We start from the raw sequence: 21,396 nt of genomic DNA on the forward strand, positions 1-21,396 counted from the left end.
CATAATTGACAGCCAGGCCTGAAGCATTGTGCATGATCCACATGCGGATATTTCTTGGCGCATCAGCTCTTGGCTCCAGTTCATCTAACTTCTGTGGTGAACTGGCTGTGGGTTGGGAGATGAAACAACATTTAGCTTTGGGCTTTTGTTGTTTTGCCTTTGTTCTATTTATTCTGCATTCAAGTTTCTGCGTTAAAGTTACATTTTTTTCCTGAAACATAACAGGAGACACTGCTAGAAGTTGCATGTTTTATTGGGGAAGGCTATGGATAGATACTTTTCCATTTCCTGTCTCTAAAATCAGAGGCAGAGATGCTATTGGTCAAACAAGTCTAGCAGGTATCTGTTCTGACCTGGAATAAACTGGATGGCTGAGGATATTCTGTGCTGAGGGAATAGGCATTATAAATGCTTAGAAGTGCTCTTTTCATCATTATTTGATATGCTGTAGTCCATTGCTGTGCGATTTGAAACAGAGTTCAGAGCAAAGCAGATAATGCCTTAGATGTTCTGGTTTAAAGAGGCGGAAGACCTTGTTTCTTCTCAGTTTCACCTTTTCATAGAACACAGTCAGGGTACATTGGGATATATACTTGAAATTAAAGGGCACTCTGAATTTGACACAGTTGCTCCAGAATTCAGAGTCTGCTATTTGGAAATATTTCGGTGTAACTGGATTTTCAAATATTTAATTTATTGGTCTTACCTAAACAACAGGTTCTTCAGTTTCTGCGGGGTAGGTTAGGCTAAGGAGTAGTAACTGCTTTTAAATGTTTAACTATTTTTATACTGTTCCTTTATATGCTGTACACTGCCCAGAGCCCTTCGGGGATGGGGCGGTATAAAAGCCTAATAAATAAATAAATAAATAAATAACTGGCTGACAGCCATACAGGATGTTTCCTCAACAAAGTAGAGACATGCACCTGGACTTTACCATGTATAAAGACCAACAAGTGAAGACACGAGTTTTAAAACGAATCTGTTTATTTGCTGATACACTTCTAGAGTATCAGTAGTGTGAGGATGAGGAGAAGAATGAAGAGCATATTCTCAAGCAGGCTGCTGATGTAAATTGTTGCAGGGAGAATAAAGTTGGGGTGGGTGGGTGGGGGTTGCTGCTCTACAGACTTCCAGGATCCAATTCCAAACACTGGTATGTTTAAGCTAGTGAAAAGCATATCTTGTCCTGAGCTTGGTAGAAAGAAACGGGACATACCCCCAAACCATAGGAAGCAGGTCTTATTAATCTAGGTTTCCAGAGAAGCCTTTGAACACTTCCTGCACCCCCCACCCTTTTATGCAAAGGTCTGCTCTTTTCATTGTGCATACAATGTGATTGCTGGTTTGACACTGCAGGCTACACTGGTTTTATGAAGGATTAAATGCCACCTGAGACATATTTATCCTAAATAAATCACAAATGGTAAACTGCAACATGTCAATGTCAACACCCTGTACTGCAGCGGAAAGGTTAGCCATACAGGACGGAGCATAGCAGAGAATTAGCATCCAAGCCACAAGACCAGAGGGCTCCAGTTAACAGGCAAAATGATCAGGAAGAAATCTTTTCAATAAAAAACATCCCTCTGAGCATCTGCAAGAATCTTGCAGAGGGCCATCATTTTGTAAAGGTCACCTTTTTCCTGATAACAAACGGGAGTTGATCCTGTCACTGTTTTGCTGAAGACAGTATTTTAAAAAGCAGTGAGCGGCCTGTCACTTTTAAGAAGGATGAGCAACTCATCCTCGGCTAATTATGAATCTCAGCGTCTTTCTTGAAATTTTACTTTTTTTTGGCTCATCTGACACATCGAACCTGAAAAATAACAACAACAAAGTCTCTGCCACCTTGAGAAGTGCATGTTCTGTTCAGCACCTTGAGAAATAGATGCAGAAGTACTTTCTTCCAGAGGAGAATGCAGCTCACTCTCTTCCCTATATCTTATTCTATGATGTACACTGAATATATTTTCTTCTCATCCTCCTCTCATCTCAGAGGTGGACACACACATACAAGTGCAATTGCAAATGAACTCCACCTAGACACATGCAAATGCATCTCATCCCTCCACCACCACAAACAAATGCTCAACTTCACAAAACACTCTGCACCGCGCCATGGACAGAAACACATCTTACCTTTACAATCCTCTGAAAAGTCCAGACATAGTTGCAGGTGAAACATTAGGAGCTAAAACTACCAGACCACAGCCACACTGGCCAAAAAAACTGCAACAGTCAGTTGTTTCCAGCCATGAATGCCTTTGACAATATATTTCCTTCTTTGTTTATACGCTTTGGACCATAACCCATTAGAAAAGCACACTGAATATTTGTCAGTGCAATTCTAAGCAGAGTCACACCCTTTAATCCCATTTACTTCAATGGATAGCAAAAGGTATAATTCTGTTTAGAATGACACTGCAAGAAATACAGCTCTTTTGTTCATTCACCCAGAAAGTTAGCCGGACAAACAGACAGAAAAGAAACATGGATAGACATGGCAGATCAGGCTGAATCCAGCTTGGAACACACTAGCTGCGCATGGCATCCAATAGTGGCTCAGTAAACCTCCTCTTTTTAGCCTGCTCAAGGCTGTGAAAATAGAGGGACTGTAAAGCATCAAGGGCCGTGTACAGTTTGGTGCAGGATTGTTACTAACAGCATCAATCTCTCTCAGCTCAAAGTTAGATTTGTTTATTGATTTATATTAAAAATCATGATAATTCTTTTAATGCTATCTTTTTATTGGAAAGAACAAAAAAAGCCTGTTACAGTTTTTTTTAGAACAGAAGCATTTGAATATGAAACCTCTTTTCAACCAGAACTTATATTGAACAATCATCACATCCACCATTAGATAATTGATATTTGGATCCAGTAAGAACTCATGGTCAACTTTCTTCCACTTGCTAAAGTCCATGTCAGAATTTTAAAGAAAAAAAAAAAGCTTGTGCAATTCTGTACTGTTTCAAAAAAGTAATTCACAAAATGAACTGCAAAATAGTATTCATGTAAAGCACTATTGGCTAAAAAGAACATCAAAACATCAAATGAACATTTGAAATGAAAAAGCTACTGACAGAAAAATTAAATTGAACTTATGGACACAAAGGCCTTTCCGAATCAAGACAGGTTTTTTTGTGTGAATATTTCATTTTCACACTGTGCTATGTTGATAATAAAGAATTCTGCTTGTTAAATGGGGGTAAACTGCAAAAAGGCAATTTTTTAAAGGTAGCACAAACATATCATGAAAGTACAACATCAGGAACATTGGATTTTGTGTAGGGAAAGAGCTTGGAATGCCTGGTTGACTTTTTGAATGGAAAATTATTGTAAATACAGAAGGCAACTTTAAACTACCAACTTTTATTGCATCCCTCAGCTAGGTGACAGGAGTGCATTTATTTTTAATTTTCTCTGCAAAGTGAGAAACATGTCAAGGTTAACATAATTAATCGAAAAAAACAACAAAAGTTGTGATTAGGTCATCATAATGCCGTGAAATGCTGATTCACGGAATTAAATTTATACCTTTGCTTGTGGCACCTTTTTATTTTTATTTTGTAAAACTTGTAATGTTTGCAGTTTTTTGACCATTTCTAATCATGCCTTTGTTCCAAGACAGAAAGAATTTCCTTTCTGTACAGCATTCCCAGTTGACATTAACTTCAGACTGAATGTGTTGGCTATCTGGGTAGAAGAATATAATTCATGAATGTTGACAAATTAAATATAATGTCTCCAAGTGTTTCATTTTATCCTCCACCTAAGCTGTGAGAACTCTAATTCTTTCTGAATTACTTCCTGTAATTCATTACTATTTCTTTGGTCCTGGATAACAGCTGTTTGTGAACCCTCCTCAGTATAAATGACCATACTAGAAAGGTGTTCACCATTTCCATCAGAAGATATACTATCAGAGTTTACTAGAGTGCCAGCCTGCAAAATCTCTTGAGGCTCAACTGTGTCTATCACAGTATGTGAATATACTCCAGACTCGTTCTCTAACTGCTGCGGTAATCCTGTTACTATGTAATGGGTGGCACCTTCAGAAAAGTTGCTGTTAGAATCCTGAACCATGGCTTGAGCTATTTCCTCTGTGACAATGATTTGTGAAATTTCTCCATCAGGCCCAACCAAGTCCATATGTTCACTCTGGACACTCAGAGTATGACTGCCGGCTTCTTGCATTATTATCTGAGAACCTTCTCTAGCCACCATATGCACAGTCCCTTCCTCATTCAAAATAACCTGAGTGACACCTTCTTTCATCAGCTGGTCTGCTGCAGCTGTATCACATACTGCAAACTGTAACACGCCTTCGACCATTTTCTTGAAGGTGACCTGTGCTCTCTCTTGAGATGCAATTATGGTAGATGGGTGCACAACCTGTGTTACTACTTCCACAGGTTGTCTCTCTTCATCAGTCCCTTGAATTTCATGGAACATCTGTGTTTCCTGAACTATGCTGTCATTAGAGACAATGTGTGCTTCTGGATTTGAGATCTGCAGTGCATCTTTATGATCAAGCTGTGTTCTGTCCAGGAGTCCTGCCTTGTTCTCTGCTTCACCAAGCTCTGTTACAGCACAAAGCAAGGCATCTAAGGCCGAGGCAGACTCCGGTGGGTGTAGTCTTGTAACCTCTGTTGGATCTAAAATCTCCTGTCTCATTATCTGCTGTACCATAGCATTACTAGAGTCTGAAGCTGTTTCTATGGAAACAGCATCTCCAATATCAGTCCCTCTTAGAGGGCCTTCAACGACAACCACTTGTGTTTTCCCATCTGGCAACTGTTCAGTGAGTATTTGTCCTGGAATCATGCTGCTCACTTGAGAGCCATTTTGACTGGTGGTTATAACTTGTCCATCCTCAGTAATATGAACAACTCTTGCCACTTGGCCAGCCATGGCCAATGTCTGAAGCGTAGCTGCTGCTGTTTCCTCAACCGAGGCATCAATTGAAAAATCACTGTCATAGCCTTGAATAATAATCACTTGCTGAACTTGTTCTGTGGATGGTAGTTGTCTTCCATCAGTTTGAAGAACCTTCTCTATAACTGGAGACATTTCTTCCAGTGCTACTGTGGAAAAAGGGCTAGTGGTTTCCACAAATGTAGCTCCTTGACCCTTCAGCCGACATTCATAGGACTTAGAAACTATGCCTAGAAAAAAAGAGATAAATAGTTCAAAAATGTTGACATAATTAAAAACAATTCACTTGCTCAAAACAAGGCAAGGATTTATAATATATGCTAATGATATTAATCCACATTTTAGTTTCTATTTGTATGTTATATTAACATAGTCAGTTATACAAAATTAATCATTTGCAGAAGATGACCCTTGTTTGGACTATCTAGTTTAGAATCCCATTTGTAAAATGATTTCTGAAGGCTGCGTCATCAGACAAATACTCTGGGGCTTCAACCAAGTACCTTTAGATTCAGGGGCTGAGGCCCTAAAGATTGGGTTGCTGCTTCATGGGTCCCAATAATGCAAGATATGGCGGTCCATTGACTAAATACATTTTTAATCTTTAATCGAAAAGGATTATTTTACTTTTAAACCTTTTAATTAACTGATTACATTTGTGTGCTACAAAAACTCATAGAAGAAAGCTTTTTGAGGAATTATGTTTCTCTTAATAATAACAATAACAAGCAATTGGTTGTTGTTAGAAGGTCACCTTTAATACTTTCTTATTACATTTGAGAACAAGAAAGATTCCAAACTGCAGTAGTATATGCTAAAATGAAAATAGTTTCAAAGAGAGACAAGTTGACATGCTTATTGACACTGATTTCACCTGATCAGTTTTGACATAGTGCCCATTGTCATCATAGTTTCACTAGCAGCAAAGCCCATTGCAGGGGAGATGCAATGGGCCCTAGCAAAAGGTCAAAGAGGAAGCATCTCCCTCTGCAATGGGCTTACTGGGGCTGGAGTGGCGCCCACTCCACCCTTCCTTGCAGTGCGCCACTTACCTGGGTCTGGCTTGGGGTGGGTAGGGAGGTGAGGATATGGGGAAGGTGAACAGGAGTGGCTTTGGTGGGGAGAGGGTGGCAAAGTGAGTGTTGGGGTGGAGGAGGGTTGAAAGGTGTGGCTAGGAGTGGGGGAGGGTGGCAAGGTGAATTTTGGGGTGGGAGAGGGTGACAAGAGGTGGGGAGGGGAGGGGAGAGGGTGGCAAGAGGTGGGGAGAGGTTGGCAAGGGGTTGGAGTGAGTGGCAAGGAATGGCTAGGGGTGGGGGAGGGTGGCAGGGGGTGGCGGAGGTGGCAAGGGGTTGGAGAGGGTGGCAAGGGGTGGAGAGAGGGTGGCAGGGGGTGGCTAGGGGTGGGGGAGGGTAGCAGTGATGGCTAGGGATGGGGATGGTGGGAAAGGGTGGCTAGTGATGGAGTGGGGTGGCAAGGGGTTGGAGAAGGTAGCAAGGGATGGCTAGGGGTGGAGGGAGGATGGCAAGGGGTGGGGAGGGGTTGGGGAAGGTGGCAAGGGAAAGTGGCAAGAGGATAGGAGGGGGTGGGGGAGCATTTTGCGGGGCCTATTTTGGCCAGCATGGCTGGGAAGGGCGGGAGGGGCAGGGGAGGCTTTTGCCAGGCGGCAATGGCCAATTAGAGTGCAGTACGAACTGGGCTTTTCCCTGGGCTTTTCCCTGTGCATCCTGCACACTAATTAGCTAAGGACTTTCGAACCCTTAGTCAATTATGTATAGAGATTTTGAAAGGTAAACTATTTGCTAGATTTATATACAAGTAGGAATAATACGCCACTTCAAATTATTTTTGCAGGGGTGAAGGAATTGTATCTTTGTATGATGCCAGCGCTCCAAAATCTTCGCCCATTCACAATACCACCAATCAATCATTTAATCAGCAATTAAAATTGTGAATGATTGCTGAAAGCTCCGAACAATGGTTGAAAGTTTTCAGAGTCACTTCTGAAGAAAACATGGAAAACATTCTTTCGGAGTTGCTAGACAGAGCTTTGAACATGCAACAAATATGACTATGTAGTATAAGACGATTTTCACAAAAAAGACAAAGGTGTAGTTTATGTCACTGCTAACTATTAAGATCAAATAGCACAAAAGTTTAGAAAAAGCTGTCACTTTAGGAGCCATAGTCCAGTGGTGGAACGTGCGCTTTGCAGGCAGAAAGTCCTAAATCCAATCTGTAGCATCTCCATCTAAAAAGATCAGGTAGGAGGTGATGTGAAAGACCTCTACCATGAATGCCGGGGACAATACTGACCTTTATACACTAATAGTCTATTCAGTAGGTGCAGAATCAGCCTGGGAGCCACCACAAATGCTATCTGCATTGTAGCAAACCCTAAAATCAACACATGTCCAAATGATATTTTTCTCTCAAGACCAGAGTCATAGCTAGCCTAGGAGTTGAGTTTAAATACAGAATATGATGGTAACCTGAAAAAATCCAGCTCTATACTAAAAACAACAACAACCCTGCTATAATGTTACATAGGATTATTAAATATTAGATCTGAAGTCTTGATGGTTGTTTTTGGTAAGGAAAAATAACAATTCAAAGGTGTTATCGAATGTCCACAGTGATACTACCTGACCTGGCATGTACTAGTTAATTAAAAGTTGAAAGGAAAAAGCTATAGGAAAGTACATAATGGTGTCTGCTTTTTTGTATTTACACTTCTCTCTCTCTCTTTCTGTGGGCATAAACATACTCAAGGCATCCAATATGGAGCAGAAGGGGGGGGGGGATCAACACCAAGGGGCAATGATTTTCTTAAACTGATCCCAGATTCATAATACAATTGGTGTAATTAATTCTCTCAGGAATCCAGCTTTTGTTGACATGATGTAAGATGAGGCTTAGAATGATATGGCCTCAAATCAAAATGCCAGGACGAAACCTATTTTTCTGTAGCTATCAGTCAAAATAATTCCTCAGATCAAAATCTTACACTGGACACACACATTGTGACACAAGCGAGAGGGCTAGAATGGAGGAAGAAGGGGAAGAAGATAAAGGCACACATTCCTCCCTGTAGCTTCAGGGGGAAATGCTGCATCTGTGAATTTATGCATCTCCAGTCTTTACTCAGCAATTGAATGAGAAGTCTCTTGGGGGTTGAGTTATCCTGTAAATTCCTTGCAGCACTGATAATTATGCCATTCTGACTGCTTGCTTAATCTATCTGAATCCAGAGGTGAGTTAAGCTACTTCCTGACCATTAAAGTAAACTACATGGGTAAATACTGCTGTCACTAAAGGGGTGTGATGAAGCTTAACTACACCAACATCTTAACCTCGGCTCAGTGCAACCCCAGCTATTCCATCACAGTTCATAAATGCGATTGCAGGTCCATCTTTTGATTCAGCAATTTAATAACTTCGAGTGCTGTCAGTAGTTCTTTGAAAAATGGATCCTATAAAATGTAACAGCCTCAATCAGATTGTAAAAGATTCACCCACTGAAGATTCTTCCATTTCAACTATAATGAATTAATGTTGAGCTGTGTAGAAGTTCAAGTGTCAGTTAAACTAATGGGAATCTGTACTGTAAGTTTAAATTTTAACTGGACCAAAAATTTATTGGGAACATCAACTTCAATTTTAGTGATCTTCATGGTAAATGTAAAATGTAGAACTGAATGGATATCCTTTGTGTTGGAAGAAGGGAATCTAAAAGAAGAAATATGTATTGTAGAAGTATGTTTTGAGGGTTAGTTATGGCAAAACATTTTTAATGTATCTACAGTATTTTTTCCACTTTAGTTACAACATTTAATTAGAAAAATAACTGTCCCATATACAACATCAAGTAATGCTGTACTACTAAACTCTTATATTTAAACAATTTACTTGAGACCTGTGCTGGTGGGGAAGACTTGAGACAATTTTACTATGGTAAATCTGAATCTCAGACATAAACCCCTTATTATAATAAAACTATACTTGCCGCTGATGACCTGTCATTATAATGTGAAAATGAATAGAAATCCTTTCTGAAATGGCAAAGCACAATGATGCAAGAACCTACCAAGGAAAAAAAAGTAGAGGTGTTTCATATCTTCAGGTACCATGATCAGAGAACTGGTTACTTTCCAAGAAATTCTGTATTTTCAACAGATCTCTTATTTATCAGCTGGCATTTTTACCTATTCTTCTTTCAAAAACCAAATGTGTCAAATATTTTTGTACATTAAATTCATATTTGCACATTCAAAGGCCACCTACTTAGAAAAATGGGATATAAGAAAGGGGTTTTTTTTCCTGCGTGATTAATGCAAACAATGTACGGCATATATGGTGTCTGGCTAGGTTTCTGAACCCAGAAACCAACTGCTTTCTGTTGTGTGCCTGTATTATTTTTGTTACAGTCTTTACTTCCCTGTCCTTCTGCCCTCCCAGAATAAATACCTTATTCTTTTGTTAAGCCCACATTTAATTAAAATGTACAGGATTTGTGCACTCAACTCAAATGAAACAAATAAAACAAGGGCCCCCTCTCTTGAAGGCATACGTTGTGAATGAAAAATGTCATTACAGTCTAAAATTTTTTGCCGTAAACAGGGCCTACAGAGGGAAGTTTCCCCTGTAATGACATCCATAAAATACACAAATGGCACTTTTAGTACCATCCTGAATATGGCATTTTCTGTGCTCTACACACAATCTAAATGGTTTGATCATAGAGCATAATACTCCATTGGGTTTATAGAACAATCAATGTTCCATAAAATGATGTATTTATCCAATAGTAGGCTCAGCAGTTACTGGTGTATGACATTGTAGGACACTGGCTTTGTACTGTTCAGCAGCACACATGCTGGCTGTAAAACTTATCTAACACTACTTCAACAACTTCATCTCATCTGTGTCAAGTAATTTGTTGAAGCCTCAGCTTGGCTTAAAAAAAAACTTGTAATAAAAATTCATAGAATTTTCAAGAGAATGAAAGCTGATGACAATAGAAAGGTCACATTGTGTCTCCACTAAAGGGGTCAAGGGTCATTTGCAGTTCTAAAACAGAAAGTAGATTTCATGCATCGTGTAGCAGATAAAGATGGCATTAAAAAGGCTTGCCTGCAAAAGTAATGCATAACATGTCAGGAAAGTCTGGGTTAATGCAATATTGCATGTAAACCTTTGTTTTTTTTCCTCTTTTTCTTAACAAGCATTCAATTCAGACTTTTAAGCTTTATATAGTCAGGCTATGCATAAAGCCCTTATCAAACTGAAATCAGGAAACAAGGACATAAAGTATTAGGCAAGATATAGATTAATTTTTTTAAAAATCGTTACCTTAAAAAAACTCTCTTCTTTAAAAAAATTGATGTTTTTCTAAGGTTTTATCTGATGGTCAGTGTGAAGCCATAATCAAAATAACAGTTTTTCTAAATTTTAATTTTCCAAAAAAATCGCTTAAAAGCTATGAAAATTATATGACTTTATACAATGCCCATGTCTTGGCGGAAGAGTTTTGAGCATGTACAATAGACAACAATTTCTGTAGCCCATCCTCCCCATCACTTCCTACCAGTGGCGTAGTGCCAAGGGGACGTGGGGGGATCTTGCACTGGGCACGCACCAGTGTGGGGGCGTGGGGAGTTTCGGGGGCGTCCCAGGGCAGGACAGGGATGGGTGTGGTGTTGCAGGGCCACAGGGCACACACATGCCCCGGGTGCAGTTCCCCCTCGCTACGGCTCTGCTTCCTACACCATTCCTGAGGGGGGAGCAGGAAGTAGAAAAGACATGCTCACTGAGCAGAGTAGAACTAGTGGTTTGTTAGATCCATGTAATTATGAATTGATCAAGTGTAATAACATTGTTTATTTCTCACTGTGTCCAGGGTTTTCTAAAACATTGTGTCGAAAATTCAGCACAAGGACGAAATATTTTCCATTTCTCAGTTTCCTGCAAAATAGCTGACTTTTGTGCATCTGCATTTGTGGACACTTTGAGAGCGAACAAAGATGAGGTCTGAAACCAGTTGATGACATCTGGACTATCTATCATTACTGGTGAAATGAAATGAAAATGTAGTCTAGTGATTGGATGGTGAGTAAAAGGAATATCCCAGAGAGTATACAATCTGTAAATTTAACAGGTGGTTATTTTTAACTAAGCTCATCTCAGTGCAGAATTATATGACTACTATCTGGACATGGAATACAGATCCTCTGAAACTGAGCAAAGTCTTTTTCCAGGATGCCATTTCCTCCTGGATAACCGATCTCTATGTATTGGAGACCAGTTGTAATTCTTGAAGATCTCCAGACACCATTTGGAGGTTGGAAAAGCTACTTCGAGGCGCCATAAACATTATTTAAATAAACCACACTGGAAATAGTTTATGAAAAAGGATTCTTAGGTCCACCCTGAGACAAACGGGAGAAGTCAAACAAACTTCCTTTTCCCTTTGGTCAAACCTTATGCAGCCATTTGCTTGATTAACCATTGGAAGTTTAGTCATGAGAAGGCGGCTGTGAGTGGTAAGCAGACAGTTCCATGTGCTTTTGCAAAAATTTAAACCGATCCACTATAATATCCCCACTCCATTCTGGCTGATTAGGTAAATCAAAAAGAATAATGTTATTGCTGTAGTGCTCTTCCTGTCTTGTACTTCTTCCTGCAACTAGGAGAAGGATGGAGGGAAGTACATGGACAGTTCTTAGTATTTATGCTCAAGGTTGACAATAATTGCAGAACAAGGTAACTTTGCAAGATGGCCCTTTCTGCACAAACCTTTTGAGGCAGGAAATACAATGTTTTCTCCATGGAGTTCCACATTGTTCTTTTCCTCCTTACATTCTAAAAACATTTTATTTCCAGCCTCATGACGTTTTAAATAAACCCCCTTTTAAATGGCTCCTTTAGTCTGAGACGTTTTCAAGACCTCTTCCCTGGATGTGCGATCACATTTACTACATTTGATCTTTCCTGCTGCTGTTTTCCATACCTCTGTGCCATCCCCAATCTTTCCCCTTGGCATAATTTCACTGTGTCCGAGCTCACTCAGTTCACCCTCATCTATTTATTTTCATGTGTGCTTTTTTAAATGGGGGGGGGGATCTTTAAAGCATCGATTATACATAACTATAGAGAATCACAGTTAGGAAGCACTGAAGCACTGATTCTACAAATAACAAAAAAAAGGGGGAACTCCTCATGGCAGCCATGAATCTAATAAACATCATGGTAAAGGAGGAGGGGAGATCTAACTAAGAATTTTTTTGGGGGGGGGGGCTTTCATATATTCAACTATGTTCTCTTGCCAAGGCACAAAAACCTATTACTGTCATAACTTGATAATCATATCTTTATTTTTCAATAGAAGTACACATTACAGTATATTGTCACATCTTTCCAAAGCAAATTATAGGAAATAACCATTTGTCTTCATTGCATACGCTTTCTTATGTATGGTAGAAAAAAGCCACTATTCAACAACTGCATAGAGGCACCATTAAAATCAGATTTACAGTAAACTGAACCTGCAGCTGGGGTAAAACACTAACGGTTAGTATTTTAATTATCAGCAATGCTTTTGGAGGTCTAACATCTGCTCACAGCCAAACAGAAGCAGCTGCTTGTGTACACTTAAAACAATGAGAATTTTGCCTATAAATATTAAAACATATCATGTGTTGTGTATTCAGTGTCACCATACTCCTATTAAGCTAGTCATACTCTACAGGACATTTTAAACTCTTTCTTTCTTGTGGCTAAATTCATAAAGGGCTGACCCCTTCAAAAGAATGAGAGCCAAAGACAGCAAAAATTCTTGAGCCTGTAAATTGAAAATGGTTACAGATAGTAGTAGAGGTCACCCACGATCAAGATGCTGCCAGTAGTTACTACTAACAAATTATGATCTGCAAAGATTTGTGGTTGTATGTTAACCTACTCTCTACATTGATAATTAATGTTTTGATATCCAATACTTATCAATCCTTGAATATATTTGATGTGTATCAGAAAAGAAAGTATAGTCACTGTTATTCAAATTTTTGAACCTCCACAGATCTTCTACATGTAACAGTTCCATGTAACTGAACACATTTTTTGGAAAGCCTGCCTCCTGTAGTTTTTTCAGATCTATCTTTGGGTCCATTACCCCATTATTATCTCTCCTTCCTGATTAATATATATTGGGGGGAAAATCACAAAACTTTTCTCTTGCATTGTTTGGGTCATATATCATTGCCAATGCATAAGTCCTTCCTTCTAGGAGTCTGATTTTCAAAATAATATATCCTCTTTCAGAATCTCTTAATTTTTCTGTAACATTTATTTATGAGTTGTTTATATAGATTGTTACTCATTTTTACTGTTTGCAGATGCCACATACACTTTTCCCAACTTGTTATTTAAAATGCATTCTTTTTTTAAAAAAAAATATCGGTTTTTGTATAGATAATATATCTGCATTTGTTTAGTAAATTGAATGTCTGTTCACTTGGAAGGATTCAAGAGTTATACTTCATGAAGAGCTATAAAATGGAACACACAAAACAATTTTGCAGAATTTAAGAATGTACTTATTTATATTCATTTATCTAGATATGTATATCCTACTTTTCTCTCCTGGGACCCAAACCAGCTTGCATTATATCTGTTTCCTTTTCTGCTTTATCTAAATAACATCCCTATGAAGTAGCCTACGCTGAGAAGGTTACTGGTCTAAAGCTGTCCAGAAAGATCCCATGACAGAATAGGAATATGTTGGTACTTTCAGTCTAATTTGCTGGTTTTTAACACTGCACTGGCCAAAATGAATTGTTAACACATGCAAAAGGAAAGGTCATTATACAAAAAAACCATCTCAGTTTTCCAAAAAGCATCTCCCATCAAGTTCTGCACAAATTTTACTCACATTTCTCCAAAACATTTCATGGGGAGCAAATTCTAAATCTAGTGTGTCACAACCATCATGCCAGCCCACCTATTGTCAGACACTTCCGAGCAGGTTCAAACTGATGATCTAAGCACAAGTTCTCTGAGCTGTCTAACACAAATGGTGTAAAAGTTTGAAGTCCAAAAACAGCATTTTAAATTGTTCCCAGAAACTAATCGGGAGTCAATGAACATTTTTCAACAGAAATGTTGTGTGTGTGTCTGCCCTGACTGTAGGTAACAGATAGGACACCATTTCCTGAGTCAACTGAAGTTTCTAAGTATTCAGACATCCTCACTGGATTTACTTCAGTCCAAGACTAGTTGTTTTTCAAATTTGCCATTAAAAAGATGGGGGTAATCTTACATTCAAATGTATACAAATTATAGTTACGTCCAGTAAAAACCTGTTTTTTGATGTATACATTTTTCAGGTTTGCCATCCTTTTGAATAAATACAGCATTTCAGTGCCCATTATCACATTTCTGCAAGAACAGCAGCAGCTGAAACAGTCACGAACGCTGAAAAAGCTACTTCTGGCCGCTTCCTGTGCTTGCAAGATGCAACAGTTGGCTCAGGAGAATACTGAAACTGCACACTGCAACCATCAATTCCTAGATTAATCAGAATATCTGCCATTAACATATCCATCTTGCCTGGATTGGGCTTCCATTTATTCACCGCATCCAGTCATTCATAGCCTGTTTACTATTAGTGTCAGCCAGTGGGGCTATATTTCTTCTATGTTGAGGTCTCTTGACTGGACAGCTTTCTGGCTCCAGTTTAAGGTGCTGGAACTTATCTTTAAACTTCTTCAATACCCGAGCTTTATATAATTAAAGGACTCCCTTTAATTCTTGTGTGCAATCTTAATTCCACACAGCAGGGTCTGTGTTCTGTTGCCCTTTATCAAGGGTATGTTCTGCCATGTGTGTGAAACAACCTCTGGGAGAAATCAGGAAGACTTGTATCTTCCTGGCTTTTAAGTAAGACTGCAGCTTCAAGTTAGGGATTTTATGGTAATATTTTCCATGTTGTGAGCCAAACTGGACAAAGGAACGATGCTGGACAAAATAAATTATTATATTAACAAATATTAAAATAATTCAGAGGCTGACACTATATGAATATTTTCAGGCCCGAAACTGTGCAAACAATCAATATCACTTGGGACAGGAATATTTTATGAGAATTAGAATAATGTAAAATGTAAAATGAAAGTAGCATTCTAGAATACTCTGGCCGTTTCCGCACGGCCAGGATGCGCCCCCACGCCGCCAAGAGTTCTGGCGTGGAAGCCCTGCTCGCATGAACGGGCGTGAGCGGAGGTCGACAGATGGCAGGCGGCTCCATCGAGCTTTAGTCCCGCCCACTCACGGTGTCCTGCTGTCGCCAGCAGCGCCGCAGCCCGCCATCGCTGCCCTCCGATCCCCTGGAGGTCGGAGAGGACAGTGTAATGGCGGGGCCGCACGCCAGCAGGCGACGCAGCGCAGGGACACCGAGAGTGGGCTGGATGGGAGACAGGCGGTTCGCACAGCGCCGCCGGGAAGACGCTTCCTCCCCAACAACAACCCTTTAAAGGGTTGTTGTTTAGGGCGGCCTGACGCCGCCCTGGGGGGAGGGAAGCGCAGTCAGGTCGCCGCTGCTGCGTTGCAGCAGCGGCACCTGTGCGAACGGCGGCCTGGGGGCGGTGTTTTTACCGCCCCCAGGCCCTCGTTAATGGGCCGTGCGGAAACAGCCTCTGTGATGTAGCAAGAGATAGAATCATAGAGTTGGAAGAGACCACAAGGGCTATTGAGTCCAACCCCCTGCTATGCAGTAATACACAATCAAAGACATATGTTCATTCAGCCTCTTTATAAAAACCTCTAAAGAAGGAGATTCCACCATTCTCTGAGGCAGTATATTCCACTGTCAAGCAGTCTTTACCATCAGGAAGTTCACCCTAATGTTTAGATGAAATCTCTTTTCCTGCACCTTGAACCCATGACTCCTTGTCCTAATTTTTGGAGCAGAAGAAAACAAGCTTGCTCCATCTTCAACATGACATCCCTTCAAATAATTAAACATGGCTATCATGTCACCCCTTAACTTTCTCTTCTCTTGACTAAACATATCTAGCTCCCTAAGCTGCTCCTCATGGGGCAGGAGGGACAGATTTAAGCCCTGGCAATGGCCCCAGGGAGGGGGAACCACACACCCTCTATTCCATATCCAAGTCACTGATATAAATATTGAATAGCAGTAGGCCCAGGACAGAATCCTGTGGCAGCCCACTAGTCACTTCTCTCCAAGATGAAGATGAGCCATTGGTGAGCACCCCTTGAGTTCGGTCAGTCAACCAATTACAAATTACTCTCACGATAGTGGGGCATACCTCTCAGATCTTATACTAACAGAAAAGGTTGGCTCAGATTGTGTTACTTGATCACAAAAATCTATGTGATGCACACTTTATTAGAACCTGTACATAAGATCCCTTGTTGCAGCACTTTTAGAGTAACAATAGTCAAAGATGAAATTTTTTATTAAGGAGCATGGTCATAAAACCACTATTGAAATGAAATAATAAAATGCAAAATAATGTATACACTTATCCTCACAACTAGTCATATTATGTGATGGAGGGGGCATGGTTTACTGGTAATGTACCTGTTTTGCATGCAGAAGGTTCCAGCTTCAGTCCCTGACATCTTCAGTTAAAAAGGGTTCAGTTAAAAAGACAAAAGGTGTTGCAAAAGATATTTACTTGAGGCGCTGGAGATCCATCACCAGTCAGTTAGAACAATGCTGGAACAATGATCTGACTCAGTATAAGGCAGCTTTTTGCATTTATGTGACATTATATTTGGATTTTGTTACAGGCTGTTTGAATCATGACTATGGTGTATATGCGTGAGTGGGGTGTGTGTGTGTGGATTTAACTCCCCATGGACTTCTCAACGAAACCCCTCCCTCAGCTGCTGTTTGCCTTGGCAGAGACAGTTTAGGGATGCTCATAAGTTGTCCCTGTTAGGGCAGATCACAAGAGGACCATTTTCCTTGGGGAAAATGGTGGGGAAAGGGTACATGACTCCTTTTGCCTGCTTTGCAATCCTAATCCAAATCATAGCTCTCACACTTTCTGCAACAAAGTGAACATCTTCTCAAAGATAATACAGATTAACATATCGGTCACTTGTCTTCAGGGAAAAGATATAAATTAATTTCCTCAATACTGCAGTGCTGAAAATGGCCAGTAGTAAAAATACACCCTGCCTGGAAGGGTTCCATGAAAGCTGCTGGGTGCAACTAATGGACACATGACTTTGCCTAATACTGAATCAGACTCTTGATGACTTGCACTTGCGAAATGACAACCTGAGGAGAAACACACCACAATTCCAAGAAGACCGTTTTCATTGGGAAAATGGTGGGGAAACGGTACACGACCCCCTTTTGTCTGCTTCACAATCCTAATCCAAATCATGCCCTTCACATCACAGATGTCACATGATAATACCTCAAATTCTGTTAGTTATAAAGGGAGGCATTCCTTCCCTTGACTGTGAGTCAGGGCTAAGAAACAAAACAATGTGTTTGCATCGATGGATTTGCCCTTAGTTTTAGGGGAGATCCATAAAAATTCTGACGATGCCAGGAAACAAAGCACATTACACTGTAGAATGTACCCAATTAACTTTTGTCAACAGTGTGTTTCTGAACTACAGGCCTACCCACGAGTGTTTCTGAACTGCAGACATGCCTTGCTTTGCTACCTGACAAAGCATTAGGAATAGCTGCCAATCAAATGCAAGAAATAGGGGAGCTGATTTTCAGGCATTAGCAGTGAAGAGCCCTGCCAAGTTGTCATGTCTTTTCACTGCCAGTCTGTGAAATGTGTTTAAACACATCCGTTAACATTGACATGCTTTTAAACACCATTTAACAGTTTGTTTAGATTGCATTCAATGCCTTTAAAAACAAAATTAGCTGTAGCTGGTCCCATAGAACAGGAGCTCTGGCTGACCATAACTAACAGACACGTTAGCTCTCAGACAAATAATAATTTTCTCCTAAAAAATGCATTGTTCTTTGAAGATCAGGAATCAAAGGGATGAAGTCCGATAGCATATAGCCCGTGTGTGGACCTATATGTTCGCTGCAGCTTATCCAATTAGTTCTGGCTGTAAAACCCACTGTGCACTGGTTCTGTTCAGATAAACAGTGCCAAATTGTTTTGCATTACATAAATATGTTGGAGAGGGGAGGCTCTTTTAACTTATATTGTCTTGCTGGACAGATGCGGGCAACATTTCCCATGGGTCGTGTCACTTTCGCTGAATGCCTGGATTAGTTTCCTGTAGGCCATAGCTCAGGTGCAAACAGGCAAAAAAATACTACAGACCACACTGAGAGCCACACAAGTGGCCCAAAGGCTATTTTTGCCAACCCCTGTTCTACTTACGAACAACATTTTGGCATACTATACAGTCATAGTCTGAGATAACCATCAACCACAATGACGGGTCTTTTTTCAGTACACACTGTATCATGGCATGTGCTGTTAACATACTTTAGAACATCAACAAACTTTTTTTAACACATTCTTTTGGATTCTTCGCTGTTACAAGGAGACCTGTCTAAAGGACTGTGGTTCAACATCTGCTAACAGTAGGCATAAATATTGACCATTGGGAAGACATTGCATCAGCATTTTTTGTTGTACAAAAGAAACACATTTATACTTATAAATTCTCTCTAAAGGTAGGAAATATCCCAGGATTGAAGATATATTTTTTCAAAAAAACAAACTTTGTGAGGTGCTATACATTTTCCCCCTAAAGAACTGGTTGGTTGGATCCCGACTACATTTCCTACTAGTTGATATGAACTTTCCTGCCTCTTCCCTCCCAATTCAATGGGGGGAGGGGGGGTTCGGAATCAGTGGAAGTAGCCAGTTTAATACAAACCCAACCTGAAAACAGAGTAAGTTGCTTCCCCCTCCAAAAAAATACTTCCAAAATTATGTTAAGTAGAATAAACATGAACTAGTTTTCAAAAACTAAAATGCATAGAAGTGCAGCCAAGAGCTCTTCACTTCAGTTAGTCTTCTCATTAGCTCAGGAAAAATACCAGAGTGCCACTTCAGCAAAATAGTAGTACTGATTTCATATAAAACCTGTTTCAAAATGAGCCTTCAGATGGGAAACTCAATGCTCAAGCTGGAAAGCACAGCATGAATGACCTGGACATTATCATTTAAATCAATGAATGCTTCAGAAGAGCCCATATATGTCAAATTAACAAAATCAGAACTATGCATCCAGCATAGAATACAATATACCAAGCAATGCTGGTGGATTCTCCTCATTCATTTCAAAGATGCTTTCTGATCATGTCTTAAATTGAAATCTCCTCAACAGCATTGGATTGTATCTTGTATCATGAAAAAGTATATACTATTTTGAGTGGTTCACTTAGGGCACAACTGACAATATGGAAATTGCACCTGCTTTTTAAACACCATTTATTTCCTTTCACTAGAAAATTGGAAGGAAAGAGGTATAAGGCTGGAAAGGTCTTCTTTCTCTGTCTCCAGATGCTTTTCTAAATAGATGTTGCTGCATGTTCATGTCTTTGCCATCCTAAAACTCCTGAGCCTGGAGAGCACACACAATGTGGTTACCCAAATATAAGCAAAAGAACTTCAAACTCAGCAAATGGATTCTTTATGAACTATACTGACAGGTTGGCACTTCCTCCAGGGAGATTTTAAGTTGTCGTTATTAACCCCTGAATTATAACATGATTGTTTTGTCCTTCATTTCCAGAAATATTCCTGCAACTGCTGACAGTTGAAGAATCCAAGTTACTACCTAGGTACTCTCCCCTTCATGAGCTTGTCGAATCAAAGCCTGCATGTCAATGCTCTAGACAATTCCTTACAAAAACAATCTTTTCATTTCAATTCCCTTTGAAAAAAAATTATATTGCAAATCCGTAGATTAATGGGCTGGTCCAGGCATTTCAACTCAAATGCATTTACAGTAACCATACAGTCCTGTGTGATTTCAAATAGAATTATTCCTGATATATTTGAATGTAAATTTACAAAGCATTTAAACAAACCGTGTTTAAACTTGTTGATTCATCAGATGCAAATACTGCACATTAAGCAGGCAACACCCATTCATGAAAATAATGAAATCTGACATCAACGTAATAAAATCATTACAGGTTTATGGATTTTGGAACTCAAAACAAACCATACTCTTGCTTCCTTGTGACTGATTAAATGTTTCCATGCAATTTATTTTTGATCTGTAATTCATACAGCACAATTTAGGTGAGCTGTCTGGAAACTTGAAAGATTACTGAGAGTGTGGAGAGGTTTAAAGTTTCAAGGAAAGCAAGGAAGGAGTCTGAATTGGTGAGAAAGCAAGTATGAGGGGACAAGGGGCATAATAAGGCAAGCAGTGAGATAAATGGTAGCTTATGGACTCCACCAGCAAACGCTCACAAAACAGTCACATGGAAAGTATTGTGCAGAAACAAAAGGCAGTGATGACAAAATTGGGCATTTTTGGTTCAGAAGGTGGCCACAGATGGGTCTGTCATCCCACATGCTTCCTTTTTAGGAAACCTCCACTTCTGTCACTTTGAATCACACTGGTAGACAAAGGAAGCTACAGGCTTAAGCGCAAGAGGGCAAGGGACTGCCAATTAAGACTGTAACTGCCCAAAACTGAGCGAGCAATTTTATTTTGTTCTAATTGATCAACTGGTCACCTAGAGTTCCCATTAAAAAAGGTGCTTTTTAGGTTCCTTCAGCTCTTTGATTCCAATGACAAACATTCCTTTTTAGTTAGATGGCTTCACAGGAGCACGAAAGCAGTGAAATCCTCATGTTCTGTACACAGATGCCTATTTTTTGAAACCTTAATTGGAAAAAAAATGTTCCTAATGGAGTTCATAATCTGTTGTTTTCTAACAAATCAAAGCTATAATATAACAACATCAAAAACAGGTTCTACTGGCTCAGATCCAGGTTAATCCAACATGATATCCTCCTTCTTACAAAGGTTAGGATTTTGTAGGATTTTTTAAAAATAGCAATTGATTATTACTTTGCATTTTTAGCTTATTTTTTTTCTTTTACTGTCAAATCACATCAAATTTATGGTGACCCCAGTAATGTTTTCCAGAGTCAGATGTCCAGAGGTGGTTAGTCATTGCCTGCCCCCACATCGTGCCCCTGATGTTCCTTGAAGGTCTCCCATCCAAATACTTGCCAGGGTCAGGTAGGAGTTTGTGTGACTGGCCCAAGGTCACCCAGCAAGCTTCCATGCCAAAGCGGGAATTCAAACCTGGGTCTTCCTGATCTTAGCTTCACACCTTAACCCCTATACCATACTAAATAGAAAGAAATACGCTTGTAACATTAAAGCACAACATTTCTTGAAGGCATGCAAAGCTTACTGTATACCTTTCTAATAGATTCAACAACAATATCATTATTCCATGCATTT

At 39.8% G+C, this 21,396-nt stretch overlaps 1 protein-coding gene across 1 annotated transcript in view; it reads right to left on the minus strand.

Moving 5' to 3' along the window:
- Positions 1-2,729: 2,729 nt before the first annotated feature.
- The window catches only part of ZNF407 (zinc finger protein 407), a 530,175-nt gene continuing 511,508 nt past the window's right edge, over positions 2,730-21,396 (minus strand). Inside the window, exon 9 of the mRNA XM_048507663.1 lies at positions 2,730-5,171. Coding sequence (XP_048363620.1) covers positions 3,760-5,171 — 1,412 coding nt within the window. The 3' untranslated portion in view covers positions 2,730-3,759. The remainder of the gene's footprint in view (positions 5,172-21,396) is intronic.

Source organism: Sphaerodactylus townsendi, linkage group LG09 (genome assembly GCF_021028975.2).
Source record: "Sphaerodactylus townsendi isolate TG3544 linkage group LG09, MPM_Stown_v2.3, whole genome shotgun sequence".
Taxonomy (NCBI): domain Eukaryota; kingdom Metazoa; phylum Chordata; class Lepidosauria; order Squamata; family Sphaerodactylidae; genus Sphaerodactylus; species Sphaerodactylus townsendi.